This window comes from Canis lupus, chromosome 6 (assembly GCF_003254725.2).
Source record: "Canis lupus dingo isolate Sandy chromosome 6, ASM325472v2, whole genome shotgun sequence".
In the NCBI taxonomy this organism is placed as follows: Eukaryota; Metazoa; Chordata; class Mammalia; order Carnivora; family Canidae; genus Canis; species Canis lupus.
This window is the reverse complement of record NC_064248.1, coordinates 11146654-11164245: the sequence shown is the minus strand read 5'-3', so window position 1 is coordinate 11164245 and position 17592 is coordinate 11146654. Positions and strand designations below refer to the sequence as shown.

At 40.2% G+C, this 17592-nt stretch overlaps 1 protein-coding gene and 1 long non-coding RNA gene across 4 annotated transcripts in view; one reads left to right on the top strand and one right to left on the bottom strand.

The window, feature by feature from the left end:
* Window positions 1-17547, bottom strand: part of CCZ1 (CCZ1 homolog, vacuolar protein trafficking and biogenesis associated) — a 30853-nt gene extending 13306 nt beyond the window's left edge. Inside the window, exons 1-10 of one of the 3 annotated variants that reach the window (XM_025426217.3) lie at window positions 17340-17547; window positions 16061-16158; window positions 15876-15969; window positions 15532-15609; window positions 15104-15151; window positions 14291-14374; window positions 13014-13189; window positions 4903-4984; window positions 2778-2839; window positions 2383-2494 (exon numbers count right to left, since the gene is read on the bottom strand). In XM_025426217.3, the coding sequence (XP_025282002.1) occupies window positions 2383-2494; window positions 2778-2839; window positions 4903-4984; window positions 13014-13189; window positions 14291-14374; window positions 15104-15151; window positions 15532-15609; window positions 15876-15969; window positions 16061-16158; window positions 17340-17453 (948 nt within the window). In that variant the 5' untranslated portion in view covers window positions 17454-17547. Of the gene's footprint in view, window positions 1-2382; window positions 2495-2777; window positions 2840-4902; window positions 4985-13013; window positions 13190-14290; window positions 14375-15103; window positions 15152-15531; window positions 15610-15875; window positions 15970-16060; window positions 16159-17027; window positions 17168-17339 lie in introns of those variants that run through there. The other 2 variants (XM_025426218.3, XM_035717974.2) reach the window with 2 other exon arrangements.
* On the top strand, window positions 367-8322 carry LOC112646318 (uncharacterized). The gene is made up of 3 exons (XR_003127570.3): window positions 367-487; window positions 6038-6264; window positions 8197-8322. It is a non-coding gene; the product is annotated as an uncharacterized LOC112646318 (long non-coding RNA).
* Window positions 17548-17592: the final 45 nt, after the last annotated feature.

Here is a 17592-nt window from a genome sequence, read left to right as displayed (position 1 = left end):
TTCCCTGGAATTCTGTCCTCCTGTGCCATTCCCTCAACATTTGCTCAAATCTCACAGATTATTTTATGAACGCAACATCTATTTGTTCTGAAGCCTGGGCACCCAGAGCGGAGCCCCCTTCCTCTGTTCCACTGCAGGAGTCACTGAGGTGCTAACTTCATCACAGACCTGGAGCTCTATCACCTCAAGCCTTCCTCTTACTATTTTCATGGGTTAGGGCCACTCTTGTGGATTCTAAAGTGTTCTCATTCATTGTTTCCTGATTCTCACCCGCAACACCACACAAACCCGAAGGACAGATGCACGAAGTAACCTGAGACTTTTTACCATTAACACACCTCTCTTCCATCTCACCTGTGATGGAATAGTTTGGCTCAGCAAAGAATTCTACACTGAAAATCATTCTCTCTCGGAACTTTGGAAGTTTTCCTTCCCTAACATCTGCTGCCTGTAAGAAAACTGCTGCTAATGCCGCTTTTATTTACAGGTGACCTGATTTTCCTTTTGAAAGCTTCTGGGATCTTCTCTTTATGCTTCTGAAACTGCTAATTGTGTGGGTTGGAGTAGGTCTTTTTGATTCACTGTGTGAGACATTCAGTGGGCCTTTGCTAGACGTATCCTCATCATACACCTGAATAATTTCCTCTCATCCAACTTTCTGTGAATCAGATGTCGAGATCCCGCTCCCCCATCTTTTCTCCATATTTTCATCTCTTGTCATTTTATCTTATATCTGAGGAAGGGCAACTTATCTTGAACCCTTCTGATCAAGGGTTCTCTTGTCAAAAATTTTATTTTCAGGAGACAGGCTGGGGGGGTTATTGTTTAATAGGTATAGAATTTGGGGTGAAGACGAGTTTTGGAAACAGGCAGTGGTGACGGTTGTACAATACAGTGAATATAACTTAAATGTCACTTAAGTGGTTAAAATGGCAAGTTCTATGCTATGTATATCTTGCACCAACAAATAATTTGAACAATTATGTTTTCAATTAACCTGAATTTACTCTAACCCTGACTCTTTGATGTCCTCCTGTTTCAGTCCTATAGATACACTTCTCTGATCTCTGTGGATGCTAATTTTTAGAAGTTCTCTCTGTTTCAGAGTTATTTTTGTTTCTCTCAAGATCTACAGTTTTATTTTTCCAAACACATCAGGGAGGGAGGCTTTGTACTGGGTCCAGGATGAGGGCAGAAGTCCTATGGGCACCCACAATCACCACTTGTTCTCAGGTGCTCATACTCTAGCTGAGCTAGGACTCCCTGGATTGTTTTTCTTTGAAAGGACCCTTGACTTTCACCCAGGGATAGGTGCTCAGCTGCCTGTGTGTGTGTGTGTGTGTGTGTGTATAAGGATGGAAAAAGGGGTGCCTGGCTGGTTTATATATAACACTTCACTTACTCCCCGCTTCTTTCCAGGCTCACTTCCCAACTCCTGCCCCCTTCGGTGCTGTCTCCAAGCCAAGAGCTTCTCTGCGCTTCTGTGGCGGCAAATGGGCTCTTGCCTCACTGCACCCTGTCCACTCATGTCCTTGGCCACACTTCATCCATCATCCTCCCCTTTTCTGCCTTCCAGGGAGAGACAGATCCCTTGTAATCTGATGTTCACCTCTGCTCTGTGCTCTCATGCCCTCATTTCTAGGCCTTTAGAAATTAAAACATAATTATACTCTCAAGTGGGGAAGAAGATAAATACACATGCTTAGCCTTCTTTCTTGAACCAAAACCCACCTTTTGAAAAATCAATCTAACATATCTGAGTTATAACGGAGATTATAAATCAGCAAGTCTTGGGACACCTGGGTGGCTCAGATGGTTAAGCATCTGCCCTCAGTTCAGGTCATGATCTCCCAGTCCGGAGATTAAGCCCGACGTCAGATGCCTGGCTCAGCAGGGAGCCTGCTTCTGCCTCTGCTTGTGCTCCCTCTCTGTATCTCTCTGTCTCAAGTAAATAAATTAAAAAATCTTAAAAAAAAGAAAAAAAAAAAAAGAATCAGCAAGTCCTTGGCTTTCTAACCCATGAAAGCAGCATTCACTGACGTGTGGCCAGGCCCATATCAGAAGGCATCTAATGACAAGCAACACAATCTTTGATGGCCTCTGATTGATGAGCACACAGGACTTCAAATGTTTCTGAGGCACAGCCTCAGACAGTGTCAGAGTGATTCTTTCACTAGCCAACAAAAGTATTGAAAAGGAGTTGAAAGTAAACCCACTGTTCCAGAGGAGCACTCATTTTGAATTTTACAGTAATTAGAACTTTTAATATCTGTTCTGAGAAATATCTGAGAGGTATGTAGGCGCACACACACTTGTGCACATGTGCAACAAAGATTTGCTTTTGTACTAATCTGTAACACTGGCAGGAAAAACAGTTGTTACCTTATAAACAATTAAATGCAGTGCTTCATAAGTGTCATCTGTATTTACAAAAATTTTGGGGAATCTGCATTTTGCTTCTGGATCATTAAGGTTCAAGGGTCCAGTAAGAAATCTGAAAAATAAGCATGGAAATAATTCAATTAGGTAAATGATAAACAGGAATATATAAAACAGAACATATTCCCACTTTATATTCATTTTTTTTGGAAGCTAGACACCACTTTGAAAACACCAAATCAAAGTATGATAAAGTTTTAATTCACTGGAAACAACAGAATTCCCTTTACTGACTACTGCCAATAAATAGCACAAAGGTAATTCAGTGCTGATGATTTTACCATTGCCAAAAAAGATAATAAAATTCAATACCATACATCAAAGAACAGAAGTTCTACCTTCCATAATGTTGAAGATTTCCTGGCATCTCCGCCCTTACTGGAGAATCCCTTCCTGCCAGCTGTAAACAAATTCAATGTTGAGAAATAGATTACTAGATTTTCTCATTTCAAAGCTTTGAAAACAACATTCATATCTTCTAGTTGGCTCCATGCCATTTTCCTGTATCATTTGCTCATATTCCTCTCCACCAAAAAAAGGGAGGGAGGATTATAAGAGGTACATAAAGAATGCACTGATGTGAACCAGAATGATCAGAACTTCATCATATTCTCAATTCCATATACTGATTTAGTTCCTTGAATAGCAATAATCGAAATTTCCCATGTGGTTAATGTATGTTAGAGGCAATGACCACCTCATGGGACCCCTAGAGGCACCACATACTTCACATTTTTTTGTTGTGGAAACTCAAGTTAGAAGTTCCCCAGGGCACACAGCTCCTAGGTGGCAGGGCCAGGTGTCAATCCCAAGCCTGTCTAACATCAAAGCCCCTGCCTTCAGCCATGACATCACGCCTCCTCAGATTTGTATTTGTAGCACATCCCTAACAGTCTTTGCTGAAGATGTGCTATTTCAATATGCCCAGGAAAAGGAAAAAAAAAAAATCCAAATCTAAAAGTCATTTTAGCTAAAACTTATTCTTCTAAAAAATTCTGACATTCTTCCAGTCTATATAAAATTTTAGCATATAACCCCACGCAAAAAAAAAAAAAAAAAAAAAAAAAAGAAAAAAGAAAAAAACATTCTAAATCCAGTAATAAAAAGTATATCCATCTCTCACATAGTCTGTCCTGAGAAAAAAAAGACCTATGTGTCTACACTCACAATGCTGTATATTTTGGCTTCCTATTTTATAAGCACAGCTCCTTGGGCAGATAATAAAGTACCAAATAGAACTTTCTGTTGTGGCAGCTGCACTGTCACACATGGAAAAGCCTCCTAAGAGTGTGGAGGTAAGCAGGTGCTTTAGCATCAGGCAGACCCTGAGATCAAGTCCTGGCCCTGCCATTTACCAGCTAGGTGACCCCACATACATCATTTAAACCCCCCTCACCTGATATCCTACCTGCAAGATGGGGATAAGGTATCCTACTCAGGATGGTTGTCAGGATGCTGGGAGATAATGCACATTAGCTGGCCACTCAGTCCAGCGTCTGGGACACAGTATGTACTTAAGAAACACAAGCCACTGTACTCAAACTGCCTAGAAAGGAACTACATGCAGGACTAGGTCCTTCTTAAAATCCTACTTTCAATTTCTTATCAAAGAGATTTTTTTCCTGTTGTTTCAAGTCACAGCCTTGGGCGGCCCCGGTGGCTCAGCGGTTTAGCGCCGCCTTCAGTCCAGGGCGTGCGTGATCCTGGAGACCTGGGATCAAGTCCCACATAAGGCCTCCTTCATGGAGCCTGCTTCTCCCTCTGCCTGTGTCTCTGCCTCTCTCTCTCTCTGTCTCTCATGAATAAATAAATAAAATCTTAAAAAAAAAAAAGTCACAGCCTTAAATGGAGGGAAGGGAGGGAGCGAGCAAGTGCATGCATGCACCTGAGCCAAAATGGTTTGTGGGCTATGAATATTTTTTATCTCCAACCTAATGAAAGCTGCAAAAGGACATTTTGGGGAAGGCTGCAGTACTACTTACAGGTCTCTGCAGAAAACTGGGAAAATAAGTATCACAGAGGAAAAGCAAGGCAAGCAATAGGACATCTACTTGAATGATATCTCATGTTTGTAGGTGACAAGATCACAGGATTAACCTTTGTTCTGTCAAAGATCCTGGGTGTTTTCAAATTCCCAGAACCCTACCTAAAACCCTCTACTCAGTGAACTGCTCCTCTTAAAAACAGACCTTTGCAATTGTGTTTGAACATAAAAAGATGAAGAAGAGCTGACATACGTGGTTTTCTGTGCTAAGGGATACACAACCAAATAAATATCACACTAGCAGTGTAAAATATAGATCAGAGCTGCCCCTGCCCCCACCACTATGTTACTTCACTCTCTCTTCTCTCCCCCCACCCCCCGCCCCGGTGTCCATGTGTATGTATACATATAACATACATACACAGACACAGACAGAGGTGTTGGGGGGGAGGGGGAGGAGGACTAATGCCCGGACATACCTCAGGTTCGATATGCCTTGGAAACAGAGATGTGGTGAGGTATTTGTATAAAATTCTCATGTCATCTTGTTCTAACCCACTCCTGAAACATCAGAAAAAAATGGTGTTAAAAAGCCTGGAACTGGTCTTCCGTCTCCTGTATTTCTGATCATAATAAAACTCCTCTTTTGTCTTGTTTACATTATACCCAGAAGTCCTTTCCCTGACTGGGAAATTCCAAAATCAAACCAAAGTTTGGCACCAGCATTCTATCTTGATCCAGCAAAGGCTACTACTATGTCATCTTGTATTCTATATGCCATTTTAAACAAAAAGTCACTGGTCTGATTTGGTTTGACTTGATTCTCTGCTTAAATTCCATATAGGATTCTTCAGGGAGCATTAATAACCACCACGCTCCACTTCAGGTAGCAGATTTTCTTTGCTTTCCAGGCTATATGAGAATGCCACACACTTTCAAGAGCCTCCTGGGAAATACTGGGATGCTGTAGATGGGGAACTTGCTCCTGCCAGGTCTCAGAAACTTATGTGGATTTTCATTCTATGACCTCAGTGTAGGCAGAGAGGCGAAAAGAAAGAGACAAACTTTCACGTAAGTCTAATCTGAAGTGAGGCAAGAATAAGTAGCACTGTGGAAACAGTGCTGAGACACCAGCAGGCCTCAGACCTTATTTGAGATCAGTTTTCTAGGTAGGGATATAAACAGACCATGAGTCTGTGTCTGGTTTTTCTATTTGAGACAACTAAAAAAAAAAGAAAAAAAAATCCCGTGATGAAATCCAGCTTTATATAAATCAAGCCTCTACATCATATTCCAGAGGCACTCTCTTCTTTTCCTAGTGAAACCATCTGTTAGAAAAATCTGGCTTTCCTTAACAAATAACATGCTGTTCCCTTCCTGAGACTCTTCCAATGCTGTCTCAACCCTTCCTCTGCCACCTCACTCCTTTCCAGATTCAATTTTCATAAGGTCTTGTCCACAACTAAAATTATAAGGGATGGAGCCCTAGCCCTTTATGCAGGTTTGTTTTGTCTGTCCTACAACAACTCTAACTCAAAGTACTATACAGCCAACTGGGCAGATGGAATCTCCAAATCAAACACATGAAAAGTCACCCACTTTCTTCTTTTGCAGAAATAATGGAGGTAAGAAGAGAGAAAGAGGAAAACAAAACAGGTTCTGGATGTTATCTTCCATCCAGACATAGTCAGAAGTACTGGTGGGGAGAGGCTGTCGATGATAGGTAGAAGACAGTACATAAAGAACTATGTGCTGGGCAATTTCTTCTGGAGCTGCACTTCCAGTAAGAGAAGCTACTGGGCACATCTGGCTACTAAATGTGTGACATGTGGCTCATCAAAGTGAGTGTAAAACATACACTTGATTGTTAAGATTTAGCACAAAAAGAACAGGTCATTAATAATTTATGTTTACGTGTCCAAGTAATAAATTTATAATAGTTCATTAATAATTTAAGCTTTTACATGTTGAAATAATTTTAGGTATACTAGGCTAAAAATTAATTTTACTAGTTTCTTTTCATTTGAACGTAGCTACTAGGAAACTTAAAATTATATATAATGGCTTGGACTACATTCTTTTTAAGATTTTATTTGAGAGAGAGGGTGTGAGCAAGTGAGCAGGGAGGGGCAGTGGGAGGAGCAGAGATAGAATCCCAAGCAGACACCTGCTGAGCACAGAGCCCAACACAGGGCTTGATCTCACAACCCTGAGATCATGACCTAAGCTGAAATCAAGAGTTGGATGCTTAACCAACTGAGCCACCCAGAGGCCCCTGCACTAGATTCTTAATGGACGGTGCTGTTCTAGACCATAGGACACCAAGAAGAAAAAACTCTGTAAAAGCAGCCTGTAACTGTTCAACTGTGCATTGTGATTAGGGCTTTATCATTTTACTTCAGATTTAATGCTAGGCATTAAATAACTTGGTACTGGTCTTCTGGATAGAAAACTTAAAAATAAAAATACTTGGGATACCTGGGTGGCTTAGCAGTTTAGCGCTTGCCTTTGGCCCAGGGCGCAATCCTGGAGTCCCGGGATCGAGTCCCATGTCGGGCTCCCAGCATGGAGCCTGCTTCTCCCTCTGCCTGTGTCTCTGCCTCTCTCTATGTCTATCATGAATAAATAAATAAAATCTTTTTAAAAAATAAATAAAATAAAAATAAAAATACTAAGTTGCAGGCAGCTGTTCAGAGCAAAAAAACCCCAAGTAGGTGATTCCCACTTTGCCTACAGAAAGGCCTGCCCTACTTGTAGGATCTCCATGAGCTCGGACCACAGCAGGCCTCTCTCCAGTGTCTGCCACTCCTATCCCTACTTCTGCTCCCCTATAAAAATAAATGAGGCAACAATTCGTTATAATTATGGAAAATGTTACTATTGGAGAAAAGTTCTTTAAAAAAAAAAGGTAAATTTAAAAGTTCCTTCTTTAGTGCAAATAGATAAATAAATAAAGCAAAAAATCCCTGCACTGACAGGTCCAAATGATTCAGGACTCCATCAATGGTTCACATCACACAGACAATAGCCCACTCATGTTCAGAAGTATAGGGGTTCTCTCAAAGTCTCTCAAATATGGTTATTTAATACGAATAATTTTTTTCTTAAAAAAAAAAAAACTTTTCTTCAGCTTAAATCTCAACTGATCCAATTTGTGTGCAATGCAGAATCCTTCATATCAAGATCAGTTTTGTCTACAATACAGATGTTATCGTCATGTATTAAATATAAAATAATCTAGTCAAGCAAGATCCAAGGGGATGGTCAACTTTGATGAGCTTAAGAAATACCTAAAGCATTTATTCATAGAAGCATTAGCCCCTGGAAGGTAAATCAATTCACTAAAAAGAAAATTCTCTCAGGGGCACACAGGTGGTTCAGTTGGTGAAACATCTGTCTTCGGCTCAGGTCATGATCCCAGGGTCCTGGGATCAAGCTGTGTTGGGCTCCCTGCTCTGCAGGGAGTCTGCTTGTCCATCTCCCTCTGCCCCTCCCACTGCTTATGCTCTCTGTCAAATGAATAAATTTAAAAATATTTATTTATTTATTTATTTATTTATTTTTATTTATTTATGATAGTCACACACAGAGAGAGAGAGAGGCAGAGACATAGGCAGAGGGAGAAGCAGGCTCCATGCACCGGGAGCCCGACATGGGATTCGATCCCGGGTCTCCAGGATCGCACCCTGGGCCAAAGGCAGGGGCCAAACCGCTGCGCCACCCAGGGATACCATAAAAAAATATTAAAAAAAAATTTTTTTCTCAAAAAACAGGCCAAGAACTCTGGACAAGAAAAATGACTGACATCTTCCTACCAAACAGCAGTAATGTCTAATCCTATCATGGTCACTGCAAAACCAAATCCATCCATTAAATGCAACAAAGTCAAGAACCTAAAAGATATTTTCTACTAATTATTTGCTTTAAGCTCACAACCATTTACCAAGTACCTACAGTCTATAAGGTTCTGGCCATGTCCTGGGACAGATAAGAGTTTCTAACTTCAATCAGAAAATTTCAAAACAATATAAACAAGTAGTAAATTGAACCCAATAATATACTTAAAAAAAAATCATTCACCATGATCATGTGGGATTTATTCTCAGAATGCAAAGGTGGTTCAATATTCACAAAACAACATGATACATCACATCAATAAGAAAAAGCATAAAAACCATATAATAATTTCAATAGATGCAGAAAAAGCATTCAACAAAGTACATCTATTCATGATAAAAACCCTCTGCAAAGTAGGTCTAGAAGGAACGTATCTCAACACAATAAAGGTCATATAGGAAAAACCCACAGCCAACATCATACTCAATGGGGAAAAACTGAGGAAAGCCTGGGTGGCTCAGTGGTTGAGCGTCTGTCTTGGGCTCAGGGCAGGATCCTGCGATTCTGGGATGGAGTCTTGCACTGAGCTACCTGCAGGGAGCCTGCTTCTCCCTCTGCCTATGTCTCTGCCTCTCTGTCTCTCGTGAATAAATAAATAAAATATTTTTTAAAAAATGGGGAAAAACTGAGAGCTTTTCCTCTAAGGTCAGGAACAAGACAAGCATGTCCATTCTCACCACTTTTATTCAACATAGTACTGGAAGTCCTAGCCACAACAATTAGATAACAAAAAAGAAATAAAAAGGCATCCAAGTTGGTAAGGAAGAAGTAAAACTCTACGTGCAGATGACATGACATTATATGTAGAAAACCCTAAAAAAAAAAAAAAAAAAAAACACCAAAAAACTATCAGAACTGATAAATTAATTCAATAGTCACAAAAATCAATCTATAAAAATTTGTTCTTTTCCCATACATAAATAAGAAGAAAGTGAAATTAAGAAAAGAATTGCATTCACAACTGCACTGAAAACAATATAATATCTAGGATTAAATTTAACCAGGGAGGTAAAAGACCAAGACTCTGAAAACTATAAACCACTGATGAAAGAAATTCAAGACAACAGAAATAGATATTCTATGCTCATCGAATGGAAGAACAAATATTGTTAAAATGTCTAGACTAAAAAAAAAAAAAATGTCTAGACTACCCAAAGCAATCTATACATTTCATGTAATCCCTATCAAAACATCTACAATATTTTTCAAAAACTTGAACAAACAATCCTAAAATCTGTATGAAAGCAGAGAATACCTCAAATAGCCACAGTAATCTTGAAAAAACAAAACTGGAGGTATCATAACTCCAGATTTCAAGTTACATTATAACACAGTAATAATTAAAACAGTATGGTAATGGCATAAAAACAGACATATAGATGAGTGGAATAAAACAGAAACTCCAGAAATAAACCCACAATTATATGGTCAATTAACCTTCACCAAAGGAGTGAATATCCAATGGGGAAAAGATGGTCATTTCAACAAATGGTGTCAGGAAAACACAACTGCAACATGCAGAAGAATGCAACTGGACCTCTTTCTTACACCATACACAAAAAGAAACTCAAAATGGACTAAAGACCTAAATGTGAAACCTGAAACCATAAAAATCCTTGAAGAGAGCTCAGGCAGTAATGTCTCTGACATCAGCTGTTGCAACATTTTTCAAGATATGTCTCCTAGAGCAAGGGAAATAAACTATTGGGACTATATCAAAATAAAAAGTGTCTGGAGAGTGAAGGAAACCATAAAAAAGGCAATCTACTGAACGGGAGAAGATATTTGCAAATCCGATAAAGGGTTAATATCTGAACTATATAAAGAACTGATATAATTCATTACCCAAAAAACAAATAATCCAATTAAAAAATGGGCAAAAGATATAAACAGACATTTCTCCAAAGAAGATGTCCAGATGGCCAACAGACACATGAAAAGATGCTCATGATGAGTTATCATCAGGGAAATGCAAATCAAAATTAGAATGAGGTAATTTTGTCAGAATGGCTAAATTAACAACATAAGAAACAACAGGTGTTGATGAGGATGTGGGGGAAAAAAGGAACCCTTATGCAATGTTGCTAGGAATGCAAACTGGTGGCGATACAGCCACTGTGGAAAACAGTACAGAGGTTCCTAGAAAAATTGAAAATAGAACTATCCTACGATCTAGCAATTGTACTACTGGATATTTATCCAAAATATAAAAAAAAAAAAAAAACTAATTCAAAGGGATACATGTACCCCCCTCCATGTTTATAGCAGCATTATTTACAATAGCCAAATTATGGAAGCAGCCCAAGTGTCCGTAAATAGGTAAATGAATAAATATGTGGTGCGTATATATATATATATACACACACACATACACACACACACATAAACAGAGTATTATTCAGTCATAAAAAATGAAATCTTACCATTTGCAGTAATATGGATAGAACTAAAGACTACAATGCTAAGTGAAATAAGTCAGAGAAAGATAAATACCATATGACTTGACTTGTAGAATTTAAAAAAATAATGAGCAAAGGACAAAAGAGAGAGAGACAAGCCAAGAAACATACTTTTAACTACAGAGAACAAACAGATGGTTACAGGGCGGGGCGGGGGGATAGGGGATGGGACTAAAGAGTATATTTATCATGAGGAAAAAAATTAAAATGATTGGAAAAAAAAACATTGGGCTCCACTTCACAAAGCATTCAAAACTAAATACGTGCACATGGGCACATGTACACACATATATAATAGTAAGCAATTAAGAGCAAATATATATCCTATTCGTGAAATATAAAATACTTCATTGGTATTTAAACAGACCAGCTTTGTAACTAACAGTTGCCTCCCACAATATGTTGGTTTTTTTGAAACTCCTCCTTATGATGACTGCCTGGGGCCAACCTTGCCCTGTCTGCATATTGTGGTGGGATCCCAAAGCAGCGCTGTGCAGCCATCGGAGCTGGGCACAGCTTAACTCCAGGGGCTGTCCTTCACAAAGACAAAGATGCCAACAGGATCCCTAGGACTAGGGCAACACGCAGCCCTGTGAGTTCAGGCTTCCAGACTTCAACCCCACTGGTCCTACTGGCTCATCGGCCTCTCAGCAGAAGCTGCTGACTTTGAGGGGGACCCTCTTGCTCTAGGCCTGTACCCTTTCTCACCCCGGGTTCATGCCCACGTCAGGGGTTATGCTATGTCAGGCGATTAGAATCTGAGCTACCTTCCTCCGACAGGAGCACCCAGGTCATGGACTGCCATGGAATTCTAGCATATCCGTCTGTCTGCTCACTGCGGTGGGGGAATGGGGGTGGGGGGGTAAGGGGGAAAGCCTTCCCAGCAGCACCTCCCTGGAATTTCTGCCTGTGGAGGGCTGCTCCCTCCTCAGACCTGACACCCTCCAACCCTGTGTTAACTCTTCCACCTCTCACAACAGCATTAAGAATCTCATTTGACTACCATAGCGTGAAAATTATAAAAAGCAACTAGAACAGGACCAGCTAATATAGCATCATGTGTTCTGCTAAATAACTTGTTAAATGTGAAGGGAAGGGCTTTTTCATCTGGATTTCATGCTGCTTTCATGGGGGGGGGGGACAGAACACACGCACAAATTCTACATGAAAACTCATCAACGTGTTTAATAAACGGATTCAAGGGATCCCTGGGTGGCGCAGCGGTTTGGCGCCTGCCTTTGGCCCAGGGCGCGATCCTGGAGATCCGGGATCGAGTCCCACATCGGGCTCCTGGTGCATGGAGCCTGCTTCTCCCTCTGCCTGTGTCTCTGCCTCTCTCTCTCTCTGTGACTATCATAAATAAATAAATAAATAAATAATTAAAAAAAAAATAAACGGATTCAAATTTCTTTCGATTAGCCTATTTCTCTTCCTGAAATGATGCCACAAGATCTTGGCAGGGAGAGGAAGGGTTTCCAGAACCATTACTGCCTTTTGTGTTAGCTGAACTCAAGTTTTTGGGCTCAAATACGGCCACAACCTGAACTGCAGAAAGTGGGATACAGTCCATGTAAACGTGAAAACTCAACACTAGTGAGCACCCGGAACAGCTCCTGAACTCTAGGAGCCCATCTCAGACAATCAGAGGACTCTGGATGTCTCTGAGCCACACAGCCTCTATATGGTCAAGGTCACATGGCTTTTCTAGAGCTGTCCTGGGTAGCTGAGAGCGTTTAGTTTCTCCTTTCTTCCTGAGTATCAACACTTCCAAAGAAATTATGTTTTTGTTCCTACTACAGGATGCACAGTTGGTTGCCAGTAGGTAACTTTCTGGTTTTATGGCACATTTAACTTCTTGGATATTTTTAAAAATCTAGCTTGAAAATAAAGTATGAAAAGTATGCTTTCCACATTTATTATACTGTTTCTTTAAAGAAGTTTTCCGAAGAACACCCAAATAAAAATAGGATCCCTAAACTTCACTTGACACGAACATTTTCTATACCTTTCATGCAACCAATTTTAAATTCCCCTGCTTTGTCTTTTTAACCCAAATCACCCTACTTTTAGTTTAAATGATCACTGCTTTATTTTGACAGCATCTGTAAAGATGCTTCCTACCTTGCCCCCTTGCTATTCATTCCAATTTGACAACCTATCGATCCAGTCACTGCTGTTTTTATTATCTTAATAGGTTTTCTTTTTTTATATGCCAAGCCTTAGGGTGTACATACCAGATTAGTTGATCGTTATAGAGAAAGGCAGTGTATTTGACTATACTCAGGCTTTCCTCCATTCTATTAATAAAGGACTGGATTTTCAAATAAGTCATTTTATCCAATGGGAAGAAGCTGATTCCACCAAAAATGTCAAGGAGATCACATGACTGCAAATGCAACGTTTGCAAGTACTGTAGGAAAAAATAAGGCATTAAACTTACTAAGAGTACACTGAATATAGCACTCTGAAAGCTGAGAATAATTAGTCAACTTAGGATAAGATTACATCCTAGCACACTGACAAGACCAATAAGCAGATTAGCCACAGCTAACTGGATGTGAAATCAATACCAATTTCAAAATATAAAGTTCAAATGTAAACTGTTAATATTTATTCAGAATTATCTTATCTCTTTGAGGTATTTAATTCCCTAAATGAATGATTCTCAAATTATATCTCATTAGGGACCTATATATTGATATGGACTGACAGTGCCATCTTCTGCAAAAATAACACTGAGAGCACAGGTAGTCAGTTGTTGATAGGTAGGAGAGTAATAAAAAGGCAAGGACAGAAGTCAGGAGACAGCATAAGAGTAAATGATGGTCACTAGAATGAAGAAACAAAGAGGAAACAAAAGTAATTCATAAAAACAAAATAATTCAAAAACAGAGAAAATGTAGTTTAGGGGAAAAAATAAATTGAGAATTATTTCTCTAAGCTAAACTGAATTTTACCAGCGATAAGCTATAAAAAACTTACAGTGTAACAGAGTGACAACTATATAGGCACATTCATTTATTGTTCGGGAAAAATCACACTAATAACCACTAAGGTGATAAAGTCTATATTACAGCAATAACTTTTCTACTGCATCAATACAGATTAAACAATACTGTTCAGTGAACAATAATCAATCCATAAGAATGTATATTCAGGTAAAGAGTTTAAATTCGGCTAATTGACCAATCATCATGCAGGAAGTTCATTTTGAGTAAGCCCACACTAACAACACAGGTTGACCAAGGATTAAGACAAAAGGTGTCTCCAAGATGATGTGGGGATGCACACAAATGGCAGGATGCTCTGATCCTGCACAAAAAGTTATGAAAAGATTCAAGAATGCAAGTCTAAAGAGTTTTCTCACTGATCTCATTTTGCCACAATGTATCTTACACTTTGTCACTTTCAAGTCCTAAGTTTTTCCTAAAGGAGAAGCAAAATTGTATGTTTATTTCTAAAAGTCTTTTTGAAGACTACAAAGATTATAAATAAAATTCATAATACTTACCCGATGGAAGAATTTCTCTAATCTTTCTTTTAGGAGCTTGACACCTCCATCTTCCATGGCTCTCAGGAATGTACCATTAAAAAGCTAATGATGCAAAAAAATTTTTTTAAAAGTCAGTTTCTTATACCCTGCAATTTACCAGTATAACAAATTCTTTTCCTTTTAGATTAACTAATTTGGCTTATTTAACCCCCCACCCCATTCCTTTTAAACATATAGAAAATATTTACATGAAAGGGCCTGAGTTATAAAATAAATCACACACAAAATCAACACTGTTAAGTGATATCATTTCTGTGTAATCACTGAATCATTTGGGAGATTTTTTTTTTTTTTAAAGTAAGCTTCATGCTCAGCATAGAGACCAACACTGGGCTTGAACTCATGACCCTGAGACAGATCAAGACTTCAGCTGAGATCAAGAGTCAGATGCTTAACCAACTAAGCTACCTGGGCACCCTGCATTTTTTTTTTCGTAACCTCATCTCATAACTAAATTTCATTTTATGTAAATAATATTGCCAGACTTCTTAAATCATACAAATATCTACAGTATGCCTTTTCCTCAAGCATATGGACTCTCTTGTTTACCAACTGGGATACATTCCTAGTACTGCTAGGAACAGAGAAAGACTCACTACTCAGCGAATAAGTCTATACATAAATCTCAATGCAGTTTCAAAGGCCTCATTATTTCTTCCCTTAAAACAGATATAGTCACCACACAGTCATCTAAAGAACTAAGATTTTGAAACAATCCCTGTAAACAGGGGTAACTGGCTAGACTCAATTCAGAAAGAACTTCGTGCTTACCTTGTACATGCTATAGCACTGCTGTAACACTGAACTATAAACCTTGTCCTGCAAGCATAAAGACACAGATCTCAATTCAAGGGGGAAAAAGTCCATGGCATAGCAAATGTACAATGACTCTTGGCAACGCAATATAGTGCTTATAAGCTTGGACCCACAACAGTTGTGTGCTGACAGTGAGATGTATTTAAATTCAGTTATGAACCAGCAAGCCTAATTTTAGGAGGGCTTATAAAAAGATGATTAGAAGACACTAGGGAGACAAGATACAGATTTTTATACAACTGTGCTAATGTAAACAGATATGAAACTTCACTATGCAGAACCTCAGAATCTTCTACAAAGGTGACTGCTTAAAGTTGACCAAGTCACTCAACATATTCAGTAACAGGTTTTCTAAAAATATGAAACAAAAAATGACATATTACCAACAACTCCTCCTCTTGGTATTCAACAATTGGTTTTCCATCTTTACTTTGCTTTTCAATTATAGGATTCCGAACAACCTACAAAATTTTGATAGGACGAAATTACACAATGACCCAATTATATAAGTTTTTAATTTTCTCTTAAATGAAAAAATCTGAGCATGTCACAACACCAAAAACACAACTTAAAACAGCCCCAAGAACACATACACTGAATATGTGCAACCAACTTTATTGTAATTTTACTTTGCAATAGCTAGAGGACTTCTCTAAAGTCCTAAGAGAAAAGATCACCCATAATCTCACTACACAAACTCAAAAAGATGTACTGTATATGCAAGTACCATGACCATCCAGAAATTCTCTTCTGGTTCATTGAAGAACTGTCTATTCTTCTGTGTATGTAAAGACTTTGCAGGTTTTGATGGACTAAAGGTCCTAAAAAGGTTAAAAAAAAAATGTTGGGGGACAGTTCTCGAAGTTGTAAGAATTCACGGAGCTTACTGAGCTCTGCATTTAAGGGCATTACCTTGTAAACTGTACAATAGCTTCACATAATCCAACATTTCTAATTTTCTCATTCTTTTCAACTTCATTTGGATGGTAAAATAAAATTTTATTTTCCTCCTAAAGTATGGAAAAACAAAATCATCACATTAACATAAGCATTTTTAAAAAAATCATCTCAGCTGTTAAAAATGCTGTTCAATGTCAAGCTCTCACATCACACATGCCAGCAGCAAAACAAAACAAAAAACCCTTTTCAGAAAAATCAAAAATTGTCTTCTCCTTGATATGTAAATGATGCTCACCAGCCTAGAAGGCCATTGTGATATACAGTTAAGTCACAAGTCCTCTGGAGGCGCACAAAACAATTACTCTGAAAACTCAATCTTACAGTTTCTTTCCTCACACTAATTTTGCAAAAAACACCGTTTGTAAAAAAAAAAAAAAAAAAAAAAAAAAAAAAAGCGTGTGCGCACATGTGCAGACTTACTGCCTCCTTGCAAGTAAAACTCAGCAGGTTCAAGAGCATTAGAACTCAGAGCCTTTCAAAGGACCCTGAGGGGCACCTGGGTGGCCCAGTGGTTGAGCATCTGCCTTTGGTTCTGGTCGTGATGGGGGTGAGGGTGGTCTTCGGATCGAGTGCCCCATCCGGCTCCCCAGAGGGAGCCTGCTTCTCCCTCTGCCTATGTCTCAGCCTCTCTCTGTCTATTTAAATAAATAAATAAATAATAAATAAATAAATAAATAAATAAACAAACGTGACTTGCTGCCAGCCCAACCGGACATCCTTTGGGGAAGTCACCGTCCCCACCTATAAAACAAACAAAACCCATCCCTGGAATTTATTTAGCAATTCGGAAAAACAACACAAAACTTTCCTATGCTCCTCCAAGCCTGAGTTATCTTAGGAGCACATAGGCCACCACTCTCCATCCATGCTTCTAGTCCGGGACTTGTACTAACAAAAACATAAGCTCAATTTTACTTACCCGGGATTGGCGCAGAAGCGCGGAAACTCACTCACCCTGCGTGGAGTGATGAGCCTGCCGAGCCTCCGTCCAGAGACCCTGCCCGGCCCCCACTCGTTCCGCGGGCGCACGCCCGGCACAAAGCAGCCTCGGTAAAAGCCGCCCCGGGAGGGGAGTGACAGGTGCTGCGCGGTATCCCCCGCCCCCCTCCTCCGGGCGCGCCCCACCCCCCGCCTTCTCCGGCTCCGACGCGGGCCGGCCGGCCACCGCCCCCGCCCTCCGGCCCTCCTCCGACCGCCGGCTGGCACCCGCCCACGGCACCGCTCCGCGCACCTCGCCCTCGCGCGGCCCGAAGCGCGGGTTGTAGATGAAGAAGCTCAGCAGCGCCGGCGGGAACTGCTTCTCCTGGGCCGTCCCGGCCCCGGCCCCGGCCGCCGCTGCCGCCATCCCGGCCCGGCCCCCAGCCTCGGGAGCCTCCCTCGGCCCGCCCAGAGACAGCCGCCCTGAGGAGACCGCACTTCCGCCTCGCTCGCGGCCGCCCCGGAAGTGGTTGCCGCCGACCCGGAAAGAGAACCTGCCGCCCAGC